This window comes from Poecilia formosa, unplaced genomic scaffold (genome assembly GCF_000485575.1).
Source record: "Poecilia formosa unplaced genomic scaffold, Poecilia_formosa-5.1.2 Scaffold187, whole genome shotgun sequence".
Lineage (NCBI taxonomy): Eukaryota > Metazoa > Chordata > Actinopteri > Cyprinodontiformes > Poeciliidae > Poecilia > Poecilia formosa.
In genome coordinates, this window is record NW_006800126.1 from 325320 (window position 1) to 345049 (window position 19730).

Sequence of the window (19730 nt, forward strand, 5' to 3'; positions counted from 1 at the left end):
GGCAACCAAAAAAAAAAAAAAATAGAATGGTTGAAGATAGGTTCTCCAGGAATACCTGCTCTCTCGTTTGACCTTTCTGCAATTAGTTGCGTGGTTGTGAGGGAAGCTGAGCACAACAGTGCAGAAAAGGTGACCAAAAGTAGGAGGCGATATCTCCCCGTGTGATTAGGAACGCATCAAATATTCCCATACATGTGGAGGCGCAGCATGATGCAACCCTCACTAAGGTGAAGACTAAATAAGTGATCATCATGTATCTTAATGGGAGAGGCTACATTCAAGCTTAACGAAAGCTAAAGGATGTAATGCTTAAAGGGGCGGCGTTATGTTAACTGTGTTGCCTTCAGTTGTTATAAAAATGCTGCATAACTTTGAAATTTGACCTTTTATAGACTATTCAGTCACTCTTCACAGTGACTTTACAAAGGTTTTACAGAAGTTTTCCTACTCTTTTCACTTTTCCACAGTTTTGTAGCCGTTCAGCCACAAACCTCATTGCGTTTTATCTGGATATTATGTAACAGATCAGCACAAAGCAGCGGACAAGTGAAAATAAGAAAAGAAATGACCCGTAATTTTCCATTTTCTTCTTCTAAAGCAGTTCTGAAATTTGTGACAGGTACATATATTTAGCCCAGCTGAGTCATTACTTTGTAGAACCACTTTTTACTGCTAATCCAGCGCCTCTTAAAATGTTCCTTCTTTCCCATTTTTCTTTGCAAAATACCTCAGTCAAATCGTTTGGGCAGCATCTGTGAAAATCAATCTATATGACTTGCCACTGATTCTCGCTTGGACTAAAATCTCAACTTTGATTCTCTAACAAGAACCTGGTTTGCCCTAAACCACTGTAACTTTGGGTGTACACTAAATGTCAAGGTTTTCTCACCATCCAGCAGGTTTGCTTCCAGGTTTCTCTTGCACTTAGATCCATCAGTAAATGACCCGGTTCTCCATTCCAGCTGAAGAGCAGCATGATGCTACCACCACCGTGTTGCTCTGTGGGGATCTTTGTTTGTTCATGGGTCAAAATACCAATTCATAAAATCTTTTCTCTTGAAAACCAGGTGTAATTTTCAAAATCATGTATGTATTTGTGTTGGTTTAAAATCTAGATCAAAGTTTGGTTTATTACGATTTTTGCTTCTGTTTCTTCCAAATAAAATGTGTCAAGAGAAGCAAAAGTTTTTAAATACCAAATGGATATATATTTTTTGCAGCTTAATTGATTAATACTATTTATATGCAATGGAATAATGAAAGAAGTAATAAGAATTTATAAATTTTCCTAAATGGAATTTTCAATATTCATTGAAAAAAAAAGAAAAAGATGACAAAAATATAGAGAAATTAAAATGATAAAAAAAAAGAGAGTGACAAAGGGATGACAAAATCATTCTGTTGTGGAAATCCTATATATTTCACCGAAACACATTTATTATTCATCTAATTTTTATTAAAAAGCACCGTACAGATCTACATTATTGTCAGACAAAGTACCCAAAGAACCATAGACAGTCTTGGAGCTTTAGACTGCAGACCTCTGTCTTACCATGACAAAATATACAACATAAAAATAAACTATATATATATAAATATATATTTGTTTGCTTTTCAGGCTTTCTTTAGTGATAAAAACTCCATAAACATTCTGAAATAGCAACTGATTCAACACAAAACTTATCATTGAAAATGTATCCAAGCCTGAGCAAAAAAAGTAAGATAAAATCCCAATTATACAACAAACAATTTGCTTCTCATTGCCCATCTCCTGAGCAAAAGGGCACCAGCTGAAGATGATGGACGCGAGCAATTTCTTTAACATGGCAAACATGCAAATCACTTTGCGGCGTCTCTCCCTCGCCACTTTCCCCCCACGGTACTCTAGATTGCAGCCCTCCCGTTCTAATTGTTCCCAAACATCTCACATGAGCGTAGCGAGTTAATTGTGGACAGGAGACGCTGATCTCCCATGATGCAGTGCCCAGAATAAATGAGTATTCCCAGTTTGACTATCCTCGCCAAATCAGCCAGTGTTAAAATGTAGGAAAAGTGCTTTGGTGCATTTGGTCTAAAATCAGTTTATCTGGAGAGCTTTTAGAGCCACTTGAAAAGGAATACCTGCTGTAGTTTATCACTTCATTTTTTGTGTGTGTTTTTTTTTAAGTGTGTTTTGTGCTTTTGCAATGGAAACTTTTAAGCCTTCAAGGTTACAATTTGTTGAAGAGAAATTTAACTGGAGTGAAAAAGGAGAATTTATTCCTACTCTCGTTGCATTCTTTAAAAAAAAAAGTCCTACATGAAAAGACAAATTCACGTCGTCATGTGAAAATGTGTCAGGTGAGGGCAGTTTCACATTAGCGTATGTTGGTTGTTATCTGCACCATATTTAGCTTTTGTAAATGCTAATCAAGTAGCCCTTTTGACATGTAAATGATAAGCTTTAAAACACATCTTTCTGTCTCCCACTTGTGTCAGACTTGTTGAAATAAGATTAGTGGTTTTTAAAGCTACATTGCTAATGTGAAGAAATCGTCTCTTGAGATAGTTCCCCTTAGAGTCACAACACTTTTGAATTTGTTTTATATACCATTTATATAAATTTCCTCAAAAAGCCTTTTAAGACAACTAGAACTGTCTCATTTTGTAAAGCTAATAGAGCTAATCCTTTTCTGTCTTTCTTTCTTTTCTCCTTTCGCTAGTTTGCTAACTTGTTTGCTAGCTAGTTAGCTGGTGGGATTAATCCTTCAGTAAACAATTTCCTTGTCTTGCAAGTTCAGTGAAATGCTACGAGGCAAGGTGATAGTATAGATTCATCCACAGTAAAGTTTGAAGTACCCGTAAATGTCAAAAAGTAGCAGTGTGGGCAATCAGAACTAAACAATACACGGTTCAAAAGGAATGCCTGTAGGGAGCTTAAACTGCATTTGTCACCCTTATTTACAGAACATGATCAAAGAAAATGTTCTCAATTCTTAATGGATAAAGCACAGAAAGATGAATCTTCAGAAGACACTGAGATTTTGACAACAAAGCAGCCGGCAAACATGAAGGAGGAAAAAGTAGCTCGCTGACATATTCAGTGTCAGGTCTCAGATTATTTAGTCAAGAAGAAACAAAGAGGACATAGTAAAAACCATTTAAAATCGCTCCTGTAGCTGTGCAGCTGATAAACAAACTGAATGCAGGCACATCTAAATCGACTGAAAGGGAGATTTCTTTTGTTTACTTGTAGGCAAGATTAAGGAGAAAATCTGCATTTTTTCCCCCTCAAAATGCATGTCTTCAGAAAGAACCTGCTGGGAATCGAGTGCCTTCTTCAAGTGAGTCACATAATTGGTTTAATTTACTTTCAGTCTAATGTACCTCATGCTATAATGATTCAGTTACTTGATATCTGGGTGTAGATCCAGGGTTGCATTCAACCCCGGATTTAAAAAATTATCCAAATCAAGCCATCACTTGTTTGAAAGTGCTTTTATCCATACTTCTTTCTCAAAGCTTTTACTTGCAATCAATATAATGGCAGTCGGTGGTCCTATCTGACTCTGAGATAAATTTAATAAAAAATAAAAAGTTTAAAAGTTGAATGAAATCAAAAATTCAATGATTTTCCAAAAATGAAGTGCGTTTTGCAAAACATTGCCCTTGCCATCTGAGGATGAACGTTTAAAGCTTAGCACACCGTTTAAATAAAACAACCTGACCAGTTAAAAACCACAAAAACAAAAAACAAACAAAACAAAAAAAAACAAACAAACGCCAATTCTCTGCACAAAGTCAATAAAAAGTTGTTGAAAATGTCAAACTGGTGCTTTTTTTCCCCTGATAATAACCCAGGTGTCCCACAAAACAACCAAACACGACAGCGGTAGCAAGAGAGAATAAAAAGAAAATGAAAGGTGTTTGTCATGTCGGTGCATGTCCCTCCCCATGGAGCCATCATTAATTAAGCGTGAGATTGGTCTCTCCACTTCACACCCCTGCCTCTCGTCCTGTTGAAGCAGAGATGTCAGGGGACGAGCCGCTTCTCGTCTCGGAACGGCAAAACAGGTAGACTCGGTTCAGTGGACCTAAAATAGACATCTGTGAACACACCCCGGTCGCATATGCACACACACACACACACACATTTTAGTCCACTCAGGCACCCCGGGTTTGGAAACAGCTGCTCATGTGCTCGAGTCCAGTACCGCGACAGGGGCCTACAGCTCTTTCCAGCACTGCAGTACATCACTAATGATAGCTCAACTCCCTAAACTCCCCTACACTACCCAGAGGGGTGGGGGAAATCTGCCAAACGGGTACAGGTCCCCTCCTTACCGCTCGCACCACGGTGTCTGACAGCCGGCTGGGGAACTGTAAAATTAAAGGCCTCGGCAAATGAAATACTGCGACGCGGCAACGTGAATCAAAGCCAGGCCTGTCACGGTGGCTGGTGGAAGAAGAATGACCAAGGCGTTTTCTCAGAAGGAATACAAAAATAAAATGGAAAGTTGGAGAGGCCAGGCAACTACATTGTTATTGTTGAGTTACCAAGGAGCATTGTCTGGCGTCTAATGGAGGCATTACGGATATCGACGGGAGAGATATTTGCTCGTTTCACCTTGAAAAGTCGAGCGCGTTGTCAAAAAGGTCTTTCCGAGGAAGAACTTTATTGACTTCACTTGATATTAATATTTGCCTGAGACGACACAAGCCATCTTCTTTATGATGTGACCTTGCTGTTACTGCCAGAGACGGTAATGTATCTCGGCTAAGTCATCATCGCTGACTCATGGAGGGGAAGGAAACGGATTGCTTTGTTTTTGTCGTGCATCTTTCTATCTTCACTTCGACTTCGGCCTGGCATTTTGCACGGCCACTCCCGTGCAGAGTAAGAAGTGTCAGCACTGACATGGAGGGTCATCATAATTGCGCAGCAGACAATCTGATGCCGAGGTGCAGAAAGAGATAACAGTGGTCTGTCATCCACAACAGCCAAACCTCCCATCCACAACAGCCACGTCTCACTCATGAGGGAGAGTTATTGCTTTAATATAGACAATGAAGGGTTCAATTTGTGCTCCGGGTGTCAAAGGACTGCTGGGCGTGATTGCTTTCTTGGCACGGCTGTGACATTCATTGGCTCGGACTCGGAGCGTATTGGAGGAAGCCCTCTCTCTCGGTCCTGAAACACGTTGCATGACAGATAAGAGGTGGAGGAGAAGGGAGATTGGTGGATGGTGAAGCAGAAAAGGCACGGCTCGTCGAACAGCAGCACTTCGATCCCTGGCAGAATGAGAAATACAGTGTCCTGACCTTGGCTGATCAAGCAGAGGGAAAAAAAAAAAAAGGGAGGGCAGACGTAATCCAAACCGCGGTCCGTTCCAAAACCACATTAAATAGTAAAGAGCAGGGAATGGTTCTCATGTTTACACTTTGGGGCATTTTTAAACCTTTAAGCGAAAACTGAACCTCCATCTGTTTGAATTGTTGCTTTTTTCCACAAAACACTAAAGTTGTTTTTTATTTTGTATGAATCCTATTTGAAAGGAAACCAGTGCCTACTGCACAGGATATTTATGTTGTTGGCTTTGGAGCACTGCTAAACAGAAAACGTTAAGATAATACCATTTATATATGAGCGGTTTTTATTAGTACTGTCAATCCATTAAAAAATTTAATCAGATGAATCACACTGGAGCACCTTGATTAATCATGATTAATCACTATACTTAACTTTGTAAGCTTGAAATGTTAAAGAAAATATTTAAGAAATGTCTTAATTTCTCAAACTCAACATCTCAGTTTTCAAGATTTTCATAGTTGGGAAGCTTTGAAAGAAGTTATTTTGCTTCAAATGTAATTTAGAAATGTTAACTATAGGCTAGCTGTGGTTTGGTGGAAGGATAATTCATCGTTGCTACTAAATTGGTTTCATCCAAAAGTTCAACAAGATGTTTTTTTTTTTTTTTTTTCAGAATTTCTTTGGTACTAGTGGACTTTATTTGACTAATTTGAATAATTTAAGAGAAAGGGATGAAAGATAAGTGGCTAAGGAGCTGAGGACGGGATTTGAAATCTGGACACATCAACGTCTACAGTGTCTGCTCTAACCACCGTGTTTTTTTTTAAAAGCTAAATTTACCGCTGAGCATACATCTTTTCACTTGTGTTTGTGGCTCTGCGTTGTTAACTGCAGTACAAGACCGTGTAACGTGCTGATTTGATTTCAGGTAACCCTCTGCGGGGAAAAAGGCTGTTAGGCCAAAATAGGTGTTGCACCTAATCTCCATTACTAATATTAATGCATTAACATTGACAAGTTTAGTTTTAAAGCAGCATACATTTGCATATTTCTACACATCAATTTCTTCTGTGGATGTCCAGCCTGAATTTTGAACATATCTTCTTTCCACTCTAATAACCAACTTTGTCAGGGAAGAGCGTATCGGCTGCTGCAGCTTCCACACATGCTAGCGTTAGCCTCACGCCCTCAGCCAAAAATCACTTGGGAACCGACGCAACACCTCACGACGTACACCTTTCATTAGTCCCAAAGAGCTGTACCTGAATAGACGGTGGCGAGCGCTGTTTGCGGGTGGTTGTGGTGGACAGGGTGGTGGTGGTCTCAATGAAGGTGGTGGACATCTCCGGAGGCATCGAAGTGGTGGTGCGCGTCGCGCCACGGCTGGTGGGCACGTCTCCCACGAGCCGCACGCTCCCGTTCACCTTGATGTTAGGGTGGCCCTCGGCGGCCATGTTGAGAACCTTGAGGCCGTTGTAGTAGAGGCCGGAGAGCTGGCCTTGGTAGGGCCGCTTTCGGTCGTTTCCTCCGATAGAAATAGTGGCCTGGGTGTTGAAGATTGTCAGCTGCCGGCCTGGGACAGGAAGAAGAGCAAAAGGGTGAAGAGGCAAACAAGAAAGGTACCTAATGCAAGACATACGGGCGCCTGTCACTTTGCCCCTTCACCAGATTGTACATTTTGAGATTTGGTTGTTGGACACCAAACATTTTCAGGTACAAAACTGAACTACAAGATGTTTCGTAACAACAACATGGTACTTCAACATCAAGAAGATTTAGTGAAGTAAGTCCGTTTGTATATTTGTCTTTAGTTACACAATAAATAGCATGCATGCATGATATGGTTTGGCTATGGGTAAAAACCTATTATATTTGGTTTCTCCAGTCAATTGAATCAAACAAGAATCCACATCTCAATCGATAAAAAAAAAAAAAGTTTCAAAAATAACATATAAACACATATATTGATCAGAATACTAATCTACAAGGAAGAAATTAACTATTATACACCTTAAGACAGACCTGTGCAAAGTAGCTTTCGGGTTTGAATTGGAAATGGGAAGGAACTTAGTAGTAACGCTTGGGTACAAAGTTGGCGATGGAGCAATTTGACAAAGAGTCCACAAAGGCTGTTCAGTAAACAACAGAAATTACCTCTAAGTGCATCATTTGTACAGGATTTACAGTGATACCAAAAAAATTCTTATGTAAAGCAATGTATTTCAGTTCGCAATTAAATTAGGTTCTAAATGATGAGAAAGAACTGCACATTTACTCAAAGCAAGTAGCAGAGCTAAATAACCATTCGCCCTCCTGTGATACTATAAACACATTTAAATGGAGAACATGCAAATTTGAAAGTAACATCTAAAAAAATGAGCTGGAAAGTTTACTCTACGGATAATATATTCCCTGACTAAACACTGGACTTTGTGCAGGGAAATGATGAATAAATACATACACGGGCTTTGGCGTGTTATAAAGACAAAATGAGTCTTAATGTGCCGTGCGAATTTGATTAGACGACGGCTAAATATTACAGTCAAAACACACTACTCATGCATTAATTATGAAATTGAAATGCATGGAACTTCCACAAAACAAGAATCATAATTACATTTCTCATTTGTGCAATTCACAAACTAGCAGCACTGCAAGCTTTGTTCCACTGTGTTTGCTATACAGCACAGAACACATTAGGTATGGAGGGAGACGGGGCGTGGTGGGTGGAGGTGGGGGGTGGCGTTCATATCACAGAAAATGAAATAACACATGTGGAGCCATGCATGCAGCAGTAATGGGATATTTTTTTTTTTTTTTTTTGTCTCCCAAAACCTGTCAGTGTTTTTAGCGGTTGTTAAAGGGACTTTATGAAAAGGTTAAGACGTTTATGTGCTGTGAATTTTAAAAGGGGAGTTTATAGTGGCATTATGTACCGCGAGAAGGTCGCGTTATGGTGGTGGAGGGGGGGTGGAGGAGAGCGGGCTCCCTCGACATCCGCCCACACGTGTGTGTGTGTGTTTAAGACAGACGAGAGGCCAGCTTCGATAATCCAAGCGATTAATAAGCGCGGCTCTGTCGGGCGGCGGCGCACCTTGCCGCTCGCGCCGTGACACTCCGCCATCAGAAAGCCTCCAATTATCTTTCCATCATCAAAACAGGCTGGATTTCCATTTCGTGTGATAAGTACACGAAGATAAATTACAGCAGAGAGGAGCCCCACCCCTCACACACACTCCTGTTATTAGGGACGTTTTCAGAGGGGGGGATATGCCAGCTGATTAGTTTGTTCTCAAACACTGTGGAGGTTTTGAGTCGGAGGAGTTAAGCCTCCTCTTCAAACAATCACCCTGCTGTAGCTGCAGGGTTAATGCCTCCTCTCAGTCAAATTCAGTGTGAGCAAGAGTGTCTGATCTTTCTGTCGCAGTCCCTTTAACTGGACACCATGATTGGACAAGGTATAAAAAAAAGAGGTGATGATGGCAAAAAAAACGAGGGGTAAAAAAAAAAAAAATCACATAAAAATACGATTTATTTTATAGATTTTTTAAGGGGTTTTCTCATTCTCGGAGGTTGAAAGGGAGCAAGCCGATGAAATGATTGGAAAAAAAAATAAAAAGAAAGAAAAACATTCTAGAAGTTAAATAAAGGTTTACCTTTCTCCTGAAGCCAATCCTCTACTGGCCGGGTATATTTGAACGGGATTTTCTTATTTGCCATTTGATAGCGCTCAATGTCGCTGTTGCCTTTGGAGTTCGAGAGTTTAACAAACAGCTTGAAACAGTTGGCAACAGACAACAAACATTTATACAGTGGTTTATGATGAGGTTTAGCTGCGTTTAGAATGATTTAGAAAAGCTTTAGGAGTTTTTTTTTTTTTTGCTTTCCACAATTTAGTTGAACTTTAGGCTGTAAATTTGTTTAAAACACTCCACATTCAAAGAATTACACATCATATGCATGAAACAAAAGCAGAAAATCACCTGCAGGAAAGAGTAAAAACACAAATACAGCAAATACATCATAAAATACATAATATCAGATAAATGAAGTACAAACAAAGCTTAACCGGCTTCATGAGAGGTAAAAACTCGGTTAATGTGAGCACTAATTCTCCCACTGGACACCATCTGCTTTTTTTTAGATTTCAATAGGAGCAGCAAACGGTTTTGTGTGACTCGTCGTTTGGACGGATGGAGCTTCGAGAGGAAAGGAGGGCAAAGTTAGGGGAGCAAAGTGGTAATTCTAAGTATGGCAGACCCACTGGGGGTGAGATCCCACAGCGGCACAGATTTCAAGAGGACAATGCATACAAATGAGATCATTACTGACTTAGTGGGAGGCCTTTTGGGGTAAAGAATAATGAAAAAAAAAATGTTTTAAAAAACGCTGCCATACTTGCTTCTCTCAAGAGCACAGCTAACATGTTCCAAGTATTTATAGCCCCTTACATTTTTTCACACTTTTCCGACATTCCGACCACAAACCCTGAAAAGTATCCCAGTGGGATTGTGGAAGAGGGGCATAATAGTGAATCAATTGAAAAGGACGCATGGCTTTCGATAGCTTTTAAAAGTATACTCTGGAAAGTGTGGTGTGCATGTGTTTTCAGCCTCATTTGATGGTAACAAGATTCCCAGTGTTGAAAGAAAGACGTTGAAGGTCTGTTTGGAGTTTGGAACAAGCGTTCTACCTTAGTCAGATGAGACCACAATGAAAAGCTTTTCACCTACATGCAAAGCAACGTGTTGCAAACAACTAAAACTGTACATCATCATGGTGGCAGCATTTTGACTGGGGGACCGAGGGATCTTAACCACTACAATAATAAAAAAAAACAACAAAACACTTTTGTCCCGTTTTTGAAAGAATACATTTTCTTGAACAACCTGGATTTATCCAAAGTTATGAAAAAAATATAAAGTTTGTAACCTAATGACAAAGAAACACAAAACAGTCCACTTTTGCCTTTTTGTTATCTTTAAATTAGTATTTTTACAATTGAAATGCTAAATATTACTTTTGTTTAAAGAGTATCACGTATACTCCACATGGTGCCATTTTATATAACAATCTATTAACTGTGTCTCCTCCATTTGTTATAAAAAATGCAGCATACATCAAATATGACTAAAGAGAAATTTGACTTTGTAATTTGGCACCTTAAAATTGGGCCTCTGTCTCTTTAAGAAGCTCCTGCCTTCAGCATGTCGTCACAACAATGCTCCTCCTTCAGGCTGTTTACAACCATTCTTAGGAGCTTTGAACTGAGAAGTAGTTTGTATGATGAGCTCAGCAGATTCGCAGTTCCACCAGGTGTCTGCTAAATGCTGCTGGCTAGTCTGAAGGAGCTGCGTGGACATAGGCTAAGTGTTAAGTCATCTCGAATGGTTGCCACAGGAGATTCAAACATGCATTAAAGAATCAAAGCAACACTCCAGGTGTGTGTTGAATGAGAGAATTATAATATGATACACAGCTCACAAAAATTAATGCTACATAACATCTCCTCTTTAAAAAAACAAAAAGTAATATATACCCAACTAAAGGGCATTAAGGGCCACATTTGACTCCAAGTCACAGGTTACAGACTTTAAGCCTATTATATAGATTCCCAATAAAACAAAATAAAACACTAAAGTTTGTGGTTGTTACCTGAGAACTGCTACAAACATAAAGGGTTACGATAAGTCCGTTATAAATATAACAAACCGCCTTTTGGAGAGAAAGTGGTGAGTGAGAACTAAGTAGTATTTCTGGTGCAACACCTTCCCCCACTGCGTGTGCCACGTTTTGTTTGACAATGGCGGTCTGTCGGGAGCGGAGGACTGAGACGCGGAAGTCTGTCTTCAAATGACAAAGAGCCCGCAGAGAATTACAGATGACAGCATGACGTCAGCCAGTAAGTCGGCGAGATGGAAAAAAAAAAAAGGAACGGAAACCCATCATGGTATATTAACATGGTTTCATAACTGCGCAAATGTGCAGCATACGGTGTTGTCTCAAGTGATTTAGGCGGTGAATGTTAACTTTATGTGAGCGTCTGGGGAGGGAGCCGCCTGATTGGGCGCATATCGTATTCTGCTTGTCCTCACACCCACCCGGTGCGCAGTTCAGATATTTGCCTTCATTACAATAAATTACACTGGGCTGGGAACGCGACGCAATCACATAAAGCCGCAGCGTTCCTTCCTTCCTGCCTGCCTTTTTTTTTTTTAATATTCAGAGGAAAATCTAGCCAAGTGCTCCGTTTATATCCAGCTGGGAAGGAGCGTGATTATGGCTGCGAGGGAGCTCAGGGAGCTAAAGGACTGTGTCAGTAGTATGCCAGCAGGTTAATCAGCTACGCGCAGGACTCCCTCCTCCTCCCTTTGATCTCAGGCAGGTTTCAGGTGGCAGCCAAATACACTCTCCTCTGGACAAGGGCCACAGAGGAAGCCATTATGGTTGGAAGTGAAATCAGAGGACGGACGGGAACGTTGGGATATTAATGCAACAGAGTTTTCATTTGTCTTCTCTCTCTCTCTCTCTGTTTTTAGCTACTTGAAAGTGTCCTCTCAACCCCGAACCAGAGAGAAGAATCCATGAGCTCGTCGCGGATTGCTAATGGCAACAGTCCCAGGTACAACTCTCGGACTGTTCCAGGTGATTAATGAGGTTGACGGATCTTCGGTAATGAATACACCACAAGCTAATTGTCCACCTAATGAGAAAAATCTCTATAGTTTGTCAAATTGATATTCAGTTCTCCAGAGGTGACTCCACACCGGGTAACCTTGCCAATAAAGGTTTATTGTTGATCATAAAAATCTGTCTGCTTTTCAAGCTTTATCGTTTTGTGGTCAGATTGTTCTTTAACATTCAAAGATGGTGAATAAGAGACAATAAAATGAGCTCAGTATTACCTTTGACTGAAGGGGAGGTATTATGTGTATTCCAGCCACAATGTGCCATTTTATAGCATTATCAAATCACTGTGTTACATTCAGTTGGAAAAATGCTGTATATATGTATCAAATGTGCCAATAAAGAAATTTTACTTTCAAATTGGGTCTCTGTCTCTTTAAAAACTCCTGCTCTTCCTGAAACTCCGCCTTCAGGAAGGATCACAACATGGCTCCTCTATTAACTCTTTCATTACGTTTTTACTGTGAAACAGCTCGTATAATGGGCTTAGCTGATGTGCAGTTCCACCAGGTGTTTGCTAATTGTTGCTTACTAGTCTGAAGGAGCTGGGTCTGATGTAAAAGAAGATCTTTTCCTTAATAGTGAAGCATTTTGTTATATTTTTATTCTAATCAGGACTAGCTTCAATTATTAGATCAAAACCTTCATTTCTAGTCATGTTTATTAGCTCACATCCAGGCTGCCGCTAAAATAACACCCATATGCAACATTTCCTCTTGTGGCAACTTGTTTTTCTGGGGTTTTTTTTTTTTCCATTTCAACAGCGGCAAAAGATTAATTAGAAATGTGCTCTTTTCCAAAGCGACGTAGTATCTCAACGTGCATATGCTCAAACCGAGCTAACCTCTTTAATCCTCTAATAACCTATTTCCCTTACGTTTAATAAGATTTATATACATAAACACTCTGCTTGTACCTATTTCCACCCTCCTGCATGCCTTCACCATATTTTTTTCTCCCAGCCAAAACAATGTTGAGCTTTTTTTTTTTATTCCTGTCAGTGGCAGCCATTCAGTCAGCACAAACACTGGCAGGGCGACAGTCATCTGCTGATTTGCCGCTTCGTTCTACTCAGTTTGTTTGCCAGACTGATCTCAGCAGGGCTCCATCACGGGGGCCAGAGCCGAGAGCACATCAGAACGGTGAAAATGTCTACAGTGACAGGCTCCTGGAATTTTTTATTTTGTAATTTTTTTTTAAGGGAGGAGGGGAACGTTGAGTGTATTTAATACTGTCCCAAAACAGGCTCAAATCTGCAGCTAGCCACTGTTTATGAATACCCATCGCCACCTAGTTCTTTGTAATATACACCGGACTTTCACTGCTGGCTCTCTCTCTCTGTCCTCATCCTCAGGTCATTCGTTCTCGTTCTTTTCTTCTCATCCAGTCGTATTCCGCTCCTTCATTTTCTCCCTCTCCGTGTCTCAGCAATCAGCCCGGCGCACTCATCTCGGTGATATAAGCCTCTTCAACTGCTGTCATCCATTTACTTTTTTCCTCATTCACAAATGCATTTCTCTCCATCAGTTCACACGCGTCTGCCTTGTCTGCCCTACGCCAACGAATGTTTTCTACTTTAAAACCTGTTTTTTTGTGTGTTTGTTTGTTTGTTTTGGTTTTTCTTCCATCAGTGTCCACTCCGGTGGAAATGGGACAAAAGCGGGGAGTGTATTCATCATTTTTCAGGTCATCTTCAGATGATGTTGCAGGAACAAATTAGTCAGGCAGAGCTCAGAGCAAAAAGAATCAAAAGATGGTGTTTCAGATAGGGCTAACTGCGTTTGGCCCACGGACACACTGGGATTTGTCTCGCTCATGAGGAATTGTTCGTTTTTCTACATCACTGTGATTCTAGAAAAAAAAAAAAAGATCGTCTGATGTCTGTGTCAGGTTGTAGAATCGTACATCCGTATGTGTTTTAAAATGAAAGCGGGATTGTTGCTGCTACGGCTAACTACCTAGCGTGCACCACGAGTGATGAAACGCGTGCACGCACGCACACACACACGCAGAAAGACGTAGCTTCCCTCAGGCACTGACTGAGTAGTTAGGCTAATGGCCATTCATCTGAGACAATGCGTGAACCGCAGCCAGCTCAAGGCAAAAGGGCGATGTGCAATTTCTGCCCGGTTGGATCTTGTAATTCTTTGATTCAAAGATTCAAGCTCGTGCACACACAAAAAAAAATAAAATAAAATAAAATAAATCGAGACCGTGTAATCAAAGAGTACAGCGATTCTGAATGTTATATAAGGAAATTGGAGCCCTCTCACTAAACAAAAGGCGAGCCCCTGCAGAAATGCGGGCTGTCACACAAGTACACGGGACTGCGGGAGAGATGCGAAACCCGTGATGAGCTGCGACTGGGAGGAGGAGGAGAAACACGGATGGAGGAAAAGAAAAGAGGAAAAAAAGAACAGATCTGAGAAGATTCCGACAGAGGGGGGGAGAATAATTAGAGAAAAGGAAGAGACAAAGCAGTCAACACTCGCACAAATCCAACGCCCACACGCAAACGCGCACGCATTATTCCCCCCTCTCCTCCCGAAAGCCTGACGGAAACGTTCCTGTATAGGATCAGAGTGGGGGACATTGTTGTACGGATGAGCGGCGCTGCTGAGGACTCTGATTTCTTAATACAAACAGCATTAAAGGGTTCTATTTTTATGTTGGGAAACCGCTGGGTGAATGTCGCCCTGCGTTCGGCTGCGCTAATAGAATCTTGATATCTTGGGAGCGCAGATGGCTCAACATCAACAATGTGGATATTAGTACCCTGTCGTGTTTTCCATTAAATAAAATAAGGTTAAAATAAATGTTTTATTCCCCAGCAATTAAATTTAGACGCTAAATTCACACCAGATCTTGGCAACGACTCCGAGTAATCGACTGACACAAACAAATCAGTCCCACAAAGGAAGTTTTGAGCAAGAAGATATGATACAATACAGAATGAGTATTGATTGATTATCTGATCCAATGGTGGCCTGTTAAACAGTTTCTCTTTACCAAAGAGTTGTATATTGTTATGATTGATGAAAGTAAAAAAAAAAAAAGAGTTGTATATTGTTATGATTGATGAAAGTAAAAAAAAAAAAGTTGTGCTGTTGCCACATTTTCTAGAATTCTGAACGTTGTGGTGAGAGTCATTGGACTGATAGGTGGAAAGAAAAATAATTTCACTGCCTCTTGAGAGTTCTGACAGTAAGACTTTGTGTTTTAGAGCAAAATATGCCCAGGTCACGTAAGAAGCTAGTAAAAAGAAAAAACAAACCACAAAATCCTTTATGTACACTTACTGCGCAACACTCCACTGCTGAAGAAAATGCATGTTTAGGCTTTGCTGATGAAGATTTTGCTTCAGACAGTGAAATATTGGGAGAGTCTCATCAGATCAGCTGAACTCTTTGGGCATCACTCCACACACCACGTTCAGAGAAGGAATAGTTTTACAAAATCAACCCAAAAAACACCAAAGGCTTGCAGGTAGAAGCATCACGGTGGAGGCTGATTTACAGCATTTGGTCCTGGAAACTTCATATTACTGAAAGTAGGAGGAATGAACTGAGATGTTCTTGATAAAAGTCTAAAGAGAAAACAAGTATGGATTTCCAAATGAGACAATTTGAGTGGAATAATGGGTCAAATTCACACCAGAGTAATGTTTGTGACCAGTTTCTCCATGCAGATGTCTTGAAGTACGTTCACTATTTATTTTCTGTCATTCCAGTTTCTTTCCCCATATAAAATGATACCATGAACTAATTTTACTTGGCTTGAATGTGTAGATTACTGATGTGTGATGACAATGTTATGATATTTCTATCATTTTCTAATAAAAAAAAGATAGAAATATATTCAGTAAAAGAATTTTTTTTATATCCAAAGCACTTGTTAACCTTTCTTGTTTTATTCTTGAGAAATGTTTCTTGTTTTTGCTGCTACCCCTACTCATCGGTTGGCCTGCTGAACACCAACTTTAGCCAATAAACTTTGCTTTTTTATAATCTACGAGACGTTCAATCTTCACTTTATTGCATTTGCTGTCTTCGCTCGGTCTTGACAGTGTTTAAGTGATTCCATCTATTTTTTCATAAAGCTGATGTTCTCAATTTGTCAACGCCGCACCTGTTGTCAAAACTCGAACGCCTGTTTCTCTCTGAACTGCTGACTTACTAATGAAAATAGAAGCTAAAGCGTATAAACGCTCTCAGACTGTTTTATCAGGCACAGCAGGGAAATAAATCTAACATACAGTAAATATCTCATCGAGCTTATTTGCAACCATTGCTCAAACTTTTAGAAATGTATCACCTAAACCGTGTATACCGAACTGCTGTAGGCGTAAATGTGCTTTTAATATACTTCTTCTGTCGCGTTAGAATAATTTGTCACCGTAGTCTTGATCCTGGCAGCACTACTGCAAACTACAGCAGCAAAAATTTTAAAACTCATCTTTATTTATTACCTTTGGTTATAATCAAAAATAAGTTGCATGGCAAAAAAAGCTAAATTTCTTAACTTGGCTTTTCTTTTTTTTCTTTTTTACCCCAAGGTGTCGTTTCTGTAGAGAAGAAAAGTTGTTCTTTGTTTTTATACTGTGTATTTGTACATATTCGCGAAACTGACTCATATCTGCTAACTTACACACACACATCGGCTCTATGAAAATATGTCCCAGATCCTGGCTTTAAATATTCATTTAATGAAATATAAATGATTGTTATTTGGATGTTTCTAAACAAGATGTGAACTTAATGAAGTTATTAAAACAAAATGATGCCAAAAAAGTTAAAGAAAAATTTGATTAAATCTGAATGTTGTCTGACTTGAACCCATCTTTTGCAGAATCCACAATGTTGGCATAAAAAGTAAAATTTTCTCCCCTATGCTTGTATACCGGAGCATTTTGGCTGCTATTCATGTTGAGCAAAGCATTAGGAGTTAGAGAAAGCATGAGCCTGGACTCTAATATGCAATTACTCACAAGATGTGAGGAGAAGACTTTTATAGGGCTGAAAAAGGGAAGGGCACTGAGGGCTCCTGCAGCTTTATTACCAACACTTAGGATGGGTGCAGAAGTCAACTGCAACACTTTTGATTGCCTGAACACAACAACTGGTAGGCAGAAATGAGATCTTCATGACGTCCAGGGGTAAAAAAAAAAGTCCCTGATTGGCTAATGATAGTAAAATTTGGTGTTCATAAGACTGACATGACTCTGTCATAAACATGAAGGAGTCTTTATGAATGTCTATAACTGTTGTCATGAAATGTCATTCGGTAAATAATGACACTTTTAATGCAAAGTTGCTGTAAAAGTTGCATTAACCATCCATTAAAAGTTCCAACTTTGCATTAAAGTGTCATTATTTACAAAAGTACTTGGTGTTCATTTCTGTTTAAAACAGGTAAAGAAAACTCTTTTGCCCTTCTAGTGAATGTGCTTCAGTAAAATGTTGAAAACAAAAACCACTCAACAATACCACCAGCTCACTGCTATAAATCGAATTTGTTGATGTTACTTTTGACTCCATAATGCATTGGTTTGTTTCATCGTTTTGCCCCATTACTCAGGCTGGAATGGAGTTATGAAACCTGTCTGAAGTCATCTGGTCAACTAAAAGCGGAAAACAGCCAAAAGCAAAAAAAAAAGCCCAAGACAGAAGAAATTAGCGTCACCTGCACTGGCTCTGAACCAAACCACCCGGCATGCCAGGTTGTGCCAAGAAAAGAAGCAGTTCTGGTGAAGACATGCTACTGGGAGCATCATGTGGGGGCTAAAGTGGTCAACTCAGATCTGCTGTCTTTCCAGAAGTCTGCAGTTTTTCTGTTTGTTTTTGGCCGAGTGTGCACCTGATATATCTCAGTTCATGACTGCACCCTTCCTTGGAAGAACAATACAACCAAAGCAACCGCAATATTGCTTTTACGCCACTATTTTACCAAGATAGTCGAGGAAGTTCATACCACCTTATATCACACCATCTAAATTGGAGAACATGAAAGAGGGAAACAATGTAGCTTTCTGAAAGTTGGGCGACTTCCAAGACAGAAATTGAGGAGAGCCGGTCCAATTTACCGGACTCGAGTAGAAGCAGGAAGAGATCATTCTTCTTGTCCTTCCACTCTGTCAGTCTCTCCTCACTTGGAGAGCAGCACACAAGTATCTACTACAGAGAAGCAGAGTTCCCAGACCTCCAAACGGAGCGGTTTCTGTTTGATGAGCCTATTTGTATTCTGCTGGCATGCTGCTTCTGCTGACCTGGGAATGAGAGATACAGGGAGGCAGCGGTGTTATCTGGCCAACAGGCCACCCTAGGTTCTCTGCCTCCTTCTCCTTCTCGCCTCTCCATCGACCAAAATGCCTCTTGGTGCCTTTGAATCCCTCTTTTCGTATTGAGCTGGCCAAATGTTGCACAGTTAATGCCTCTTGCAAGACAAAGGATCCTGGCTCAGAGTGTTCCCACCCCCACCGACTCAGGTATGGTAGTGTGAAAGGACTGACGTATTTTGAGTCGTAGTTTGCCAAACAACCATTTCGTGAGCGCTTGCCTCCCGGGCTGTCAACTCAAACGCCGACTGCCCTTGAAAATTAAATAATAAAAATAGATGGTGTCCAGTGATTCTTAGGCTGTATAGAACTATCACTTTTATGTTACGAGATAAATGATAAATGATGCTGGCTGTACCTGAGGGAAAGTGCTCGTTGACTGGCCAGTTGTCCACCTGCAAGGTCGCATTGCCCCCGTTCCTCGTGAATCGGACCAAATGGTACTTGCCATCGTTTACCTCTGTGTTTGACTCCTTGACGCTTATGTCCACTGTCCCGATGTTAAACGTCACGCCGATTTTTCCTTGTTCCTGAAAGAGACACACACAAATGAAGACTGAAGGGCTTCTCGAGCTTTTTATAACAAGTGCTCCCTTTATTAAAAACCAAGGTTTCTGGGAAACACTGACAGAAATTTCAAAAAGAAACACAACACAAGTTGAACATTTCTATTTTTTTTTCAAGCATATGGTTTTATTTTAAGTTCCTTCCCCCCATCCCCCCACACACACAAATCACACTTTTCAAAATTCTAAGTAACACTGACAGAAATGTAAAAAAAAAAATATATATAACAAAAGTTGGAATTTTTCACTTTTTATCACCATTTGCTTGATTGAAGGACNACAAAGGGATGACAAAATCATTCTGTTGTGGAAATCCTATATATTTCACCGAAACACATTTATTATTCATCTAATTTTTATTAAAAAGCACCGTACAGATCTACATTATTGTCAGACAAAGTACCCAAAGAACCATAGACAGTCTTGGAGCTTTAGACTGCAGACCTCTGTCTTACCATGACAAAATATACAACATAAAAATAAACTATATATATATAAATATATATTTGTTTGCTTTTCAGGCTTTCTTTAGTGATAAAAACTCCATAAACATTCTGAAATAGCAACTGATTCAACACAAAACTTATCATTGAAAATGTATCCAAGCCTGAGCAAAAAAAGTAAGATAAAATCCCAATTATACAACAAACAATTTGCTTCTCATTGCCCATCTCCTGAGCAAAAGGGCACCAGCTGAAGATGATGGACGCGAGCAATTTCTTTAACATGGCAAACATGCAAATCACTTTGCGGCGTCTCTCCCTCGCCACTTTCCCCCCACGGTACTCTAGATTGCAGCCCTCCCGTTCTAATTGTTCCCAAACATCTCACATGAGCGTAGCGAGTTAATTGT

General features: G+C 40.1%; 1 protein-coding gene across 1 annotated transcript in view; it reads right to left on the bottom strand.

Annotated features, from left to right (window-relative positions):
* nrxn3b (neurexin 3b) overlaps positions 1-19730 on the bottom strand; it is a 402487-nt gene that overhangs the window by 37031 nt on the left and 345726 nt on the right. The window contains exon 22 of the mRNA XM_016678683.1: positions 17666-17668. Coding sequence (XP_016534169.1) covers positions 17666-17668 — 3 coding nt within the window. The remainder of the gene's footprint in view (positions 1-17665; positions 17669-19730) is intronic.